Raw genomic sequence first — 4,916 nt, 5'->3', positions numbered from 1 at the left:
ATATTATATATTATTATATACACATTTGCACACATTCATACATTTAAGTACTTTATTAAAATATACATATATAGTTCTTCTAATATAAACCTCTGTTCATACTCTTTGTTTTAAAAGAAGAATATTCACATGGGGAATTGCTCCAGTACAGAAAAGGCAGTAAAATTATATAGTTACAGATTGTTCAATGTATCTCCAGGTATGCATAAACTCATTTAGAAGACTTTTGCTCTAGCACAGAAGCTGCTCTTTCTTACTCCCCTACCACTGAATTTAAACCACACCAGAGTTTTTATGTGTACTCCAAGTGTCCTAAAAACAAGCCACCAAGCCATTCTGGCGAGACTGGAGGAAAGCTAATGAACGCTTAAAAGGCTCAGCCTGCAGTAGCTCCGGCTACAGCTAGTTTATCTCCACAAAACTCCCTCATCCTCATCAGCTGGGCCTGTCAAAACGGGCATTTTCCACAACAGATAGACAAAGATTATTTCCCTCTCCCCTTTTTTTTCCCCAAAAGTAAATGGGATGTTGTACCCAAACAGGAAGATTTTTCACTCTGGTTAAAACCTAAGTAAATAATTTTCCATTTGGGTTTGTCCCATTTTGTTCTCAGCTCCTTTCCATTAATCTGAGGAAAAAAAATGGGCGAAACGGGAAGGTTCCACAAAACTGAGCCTTAAGTAATTCCTGTTAAATTAAAATGGTTTAAAGACCCACTGTGGTGGCTGCTGTAAAGCTGCACAGTTAAAAGAAGGGGCGGGAGGGGGAAGTCTTACAAAAAAAGAGAGAACACCCTAAGCAAATGACAAATATACCTGATGAATTCAATTATCTTCTAAGTTTAGTAATTTTTACTTTTTTCCCCAACGTTTGCTTACGATAGTAGAAATTTTCTCTATCCTCTCTACTTTGAGGCTGTGGTTTCACAGGATGAAGCCTTCTGCAGCTTAAAGCATACCTGCCCCGGGCTGCCAGCTCCTTCCGCGAGTGCCCATCCTGCATCCCACTGCTGCTCACCAGTATCGCTGGCACCACTGACCACAGCCTCATGCAGAACATCTCAAGAGTCTAAAGAGGCTTACAAGCTTTTTTTTTTTTTTTTAAATAAAAACCTTTTAATACTTGGCAGCACTATACCAAAGGAGCAAGAAGCATTTGCCTCTTGAAGTCACAATTCCTGACAAAACATGGGAAAGTACGAAGACTTTCAGAATAGCAATAATCATTAAGAAGCAAAGGCAGGCACATTGTAATTGTTATTATTTTGCAGCTGCCCTTTAAAGCAGGGAACTAAGGTGATGCAGTTAATTAAAACTAACTGAAAGTAAACATGACTTGTACAAAGCATTCAAATATAAACATTTTGTAACATCTTCAGAGAGTGAGTGAAACCTGTGGGTGGGAGCATTGCTTCAAGATGACAAAATATTTAACATGATATCCATTTACCCAAAATAATTGTACAGTAAAAATCGTCTCTAGAACACCTGTTCAAACATTAATTAGTAGAGAAATAAAATACAAAGACTGGACAAACTGATTCAAACGTCATACTACGGCAGAGCCTAAGTAACCGACAAAACTGCTGTCACAGCCAGCCTAAGCAAAGGGAGCAGTAATACACTGTTATTTACTCGACAGTACACTTAAACGGATTCACTGAGAAGTGCTGGTGTAAAAATACATATAAAGATGATGAAAGAGAACTGTATCCCTGCTGATAGAGCTACATGACACTGTCACGTGAAAGGCACAAAAAGAAAGCGGGAGAAAAAGCGCAGGACACGCGTCCCACAGAACAGGCAGCATAATGCCAGCAGTGCCTTAGCCACCAGGTTTACGCTGGCGATATTCCGCAGACTCTCCATTTGCTCTGTGTGAGAGTCAAGCCCAAAGGATACTGGAACCAGAAATGGCTCAGTACACGCAAAGAATCCAGTTCTCACCTTTGTACGTGAAGATGCATATCCATAAAGAAATTACTTTTAAAAAAAAATTATTTCCTTTAGGGAAGAACATTGTCCTTAAGCTGCACCCAGCCACTGATTTATGGTATGCAGCTGGGCCCTGTAGCAATATATTGCCCTGCTATTCACAGACATGTCGTAACGCTCAGTTCCTGTGTTGCTTTACTCATTTTTCATCATCCCATGATTTTTTAAATAAATTTTTCACTAGAGAAGAATAAAACCTCCTCAAACTCCCTCTTAAAAAACAAAAAATGCATGCATTACTTTAAGATAGCAAAAAAGAAAAGCAGACTGTAAAACCAAATCAAATCAAACAATCCTGGCAGCTGCAGCAATGTGGCACTAGCAAAGATACAACAGGGTAAAAAGATCACGGTTTCTTTGCCAATACTGCTTCTACCAATTTTCTGTTCAGGTCTCTTGCTTGATGACATCCTCTTTCAGAAATATGCACACTGCCATTACAGAACATTTGGAAGACAAGTAAGGACCCCCTCTGGAGCTACCGCACACTCTAGTCTCTCCTCCCCAGAAATAACTACCATTCTTGTGCCACCACACAAACCCACAGCCGTAGTCATATCTTCACGTCCTTGCCTTCCTCCTCCACCCACAACTCGAGACGGCTGGTAGGAAACTGTCCCCCCCAGCCGTAGTCATATCTTCACGTCCTTGCCTTCCTCCTCCACCCACAACTCGAGACGGCTGGTAGGAAACTGTCATTTTTTCCTCAACAGGTTTTCTAAAACCCATCATTTGCTATCCAGACCTACACCTGAACTCACCTCCTGCACTGCAACATTGTTTTTTTTGCTTCCATTGTAAATCTGAGACTAATCCCCCCCCCCATTTTTCTAAATTTTGATCTCCCTTTTAGTATGCCACACCCTTCCTTGAAACCAAATTACTGATTTTAAGAAAGCTGCAGTATTTCAGTTAAAAATCCTTTAAAACACTGTCACTATATTGTACTTTATAGTTGCAGTATTTACTTCAATTATACAATTTCTCCAAACAAACAAAATACCTTTTAAGACATTTGTCAAGTCAGTATCATTTAAGAGATACCCAAATTATTAGGGAAGTAGCTGTATAAATGCTTGTGAGGTTTTGAAACAAAGCATGAGTAATTTTCACAATGTTGAACGCCACACTTAGAGGGTCCTAAAATCAGCCCCCACTGAAATTAATGTCAATAAGAAAGGGTTCTTTAAAACTGCTTTCTAAATTTGTTTGTTCTGAATTCATTCTCTACATAGAATTTGTACTTAATGTCAGTCAGAAGTGCAGTCTGGAGTGCAAAACATGCAATGGAAACTTGCTGACAAAAGGTCTGAAAAGTGAATCAAGAAATGGAAGTATTTGTAAAAGAAGAGTTACATCATCATTGTAGTAATAAATCAAATGTAATTAATGAAAACTTTTTCCACCTTGAAAAGTCACATGCATGACAGACACTCTTCAGCATCCTGAAGATTGTAACCACGTGAAATCCTATTAGAAGGTGCTGAACTCCGACATTGTGACTCTTCCGGCAGGCTTCTACATAACAAAAATGCAATGAAGTACCGTACAACTTTTCCCCCCTTATTATGCAAAATCCTTATCAAATTCAATAGTGTGACATCGTTCAAAATCCTGACTAACAATGGCACGCAGGAGGTCAAGAGATGTCGTCTTTGTTTTAGTTTCACGTGCTTTTCAGTCTATTAATGTTACAAGAAAAAAGAACCTTCACAGAAATAGCCGATAAAGATCAAACCTAACTAAACAATGGGAAGGAAATTCGGAGTTAAAGCTGGTACTTAGCTCTTAACGCAAACCATTGTGCCCAGGTACTGTGCAGCGGAACGATCCTGCGGGTCATACAATACCCAGGAATAACAAGGTGAGGTAAGAAGCCTTCAGCTCCCCACTTCCCATGCTTTTGTTGGTTTAAGCTCGGGCCAGGGACGTGGTTTTAACGCCGTATTTGTATTTCTTGGGAGGAACCGCTGGGCAGCCCCCGACTCCTTTGTGCTGCGGGTTGCGAGTGGAATGCAGCATGCGGCACACGTTCCACTCGCAACCAGGAGGACAAAGGATTCAGTGATGGGGGGGACAATTAGTCCCAATTAGGCCTATTTCGCAGCTGAGTGTAAGGGCTGGGGGAAGGGAGCTTAAATTTTAAAGCAATGGGTCCCCCAGGCGAGTTAAAGTGAGATCAGTAAAGTGACAAGTTTCAGAAAATGTACCCTGTTAGACATCGTTGGGGCAAGTTTCGTGAAGTCGGTGGCACTGCCCTCAGGCAAAAAGAGTTATCTCCAGGAGACGATGGAGCATGCCATGTAAGAAATTTGATGACCATTCTGCCTATTAACTGATGTGACTAACCAATTTTTCCAGTTTTCAACCCACTCCTTCAGCAGCAGTTCTCGGTTTCAACGCACACGCAGACACACACGCAGACACACACAAAGGCAATGTCAGGAATACTCACATATGCACATGCGGAGGCTGGAACCTGCTCTGATTAATGTTGTAGTGTGTAAACGCCTGCGTTGGGTTGGAGCTGTATTCATCCACCGTTATGGTAACTTTGCCTTGTGAAGGAATTCCATGAGCCATCCTTCCTCCTTATGGACATGAGCAGCTCACAACTTCCCAAGGCCAGGAGCGGGGTAGGGCATTGTGTTCCAGGCAGCTCCCGACTCCAAGCAGCTCCTCATCAACTCCACGGACCTCTGCCAGGAGAGAAAGCCAGCACACGCTGCTATAAACTCAAAGGACATGTAAACATACGCAGACATATTACTCTAGCCTCTCCTGACTGCCGTTCAAAGATCTTTTTCTGTATTTTCGATGTACCCATCACCCAACTCTCCAAGCATTACTATTCACATTTTTTTCATTAATTACCTCATCATTTAACTCCTCATCATTAAAATACATCCGAAGGATTAATGC

The 4,916-nt window shown here is 41.2% G+C and overlaps 1 protein-coding gene across 2 annotated transcripts in view; it reads right to left on the bottom strand.

The window, feature by feature from the left end:
- MPPED2 (metallophosphoesterase domain containing 2) overlaps nucleotides 1–4,680 on the bottom strand; it is a 105,650-nt gene extending 100,970 nt beyond the window's left edge. Inside the window, exon 1 of one of the 2 annotated variants that reach the window (XM_009288860.1) lies at nucleotides 4,450–4,680. In XM_009288860.1, coding sequence (XP_009287135.1) covers nucleotides 4,450–4,577 — 128 coding nt within the window. In that variant the 5' untranslated portion in view covers nucleotides 4,578–4,680. The remainder of the gene's footprint in view (nucleotides 1–4,449) is intronic. The other variant, XM_019474512.1, reaches the window with a different exon arrangement.
- Between the last annotated feature and the right edge of the window lie 236 nt (nucleotides 4,681–4,916).

This window comes from Aptenodytes forsteri, unplaced genomic scaffold (genome assembly GCF_000699145.1).
Source record: "Aptenodytes forsteri isolate BGI_AS27 unplaced genomic scaffold, ASM69914v1 Scaffold8, whole genome shotgun sequence".
Classification (NCBI taxonomy): Eukaryota; Metazoa; Chordata; class Aves; order Sphenisciformes; family Spheniscidae; genus Aptenodytes; species Aptenodytes forsteri.
This window is presented reverse-complemented; position numbering and strand designations above follow the sequence as displayed.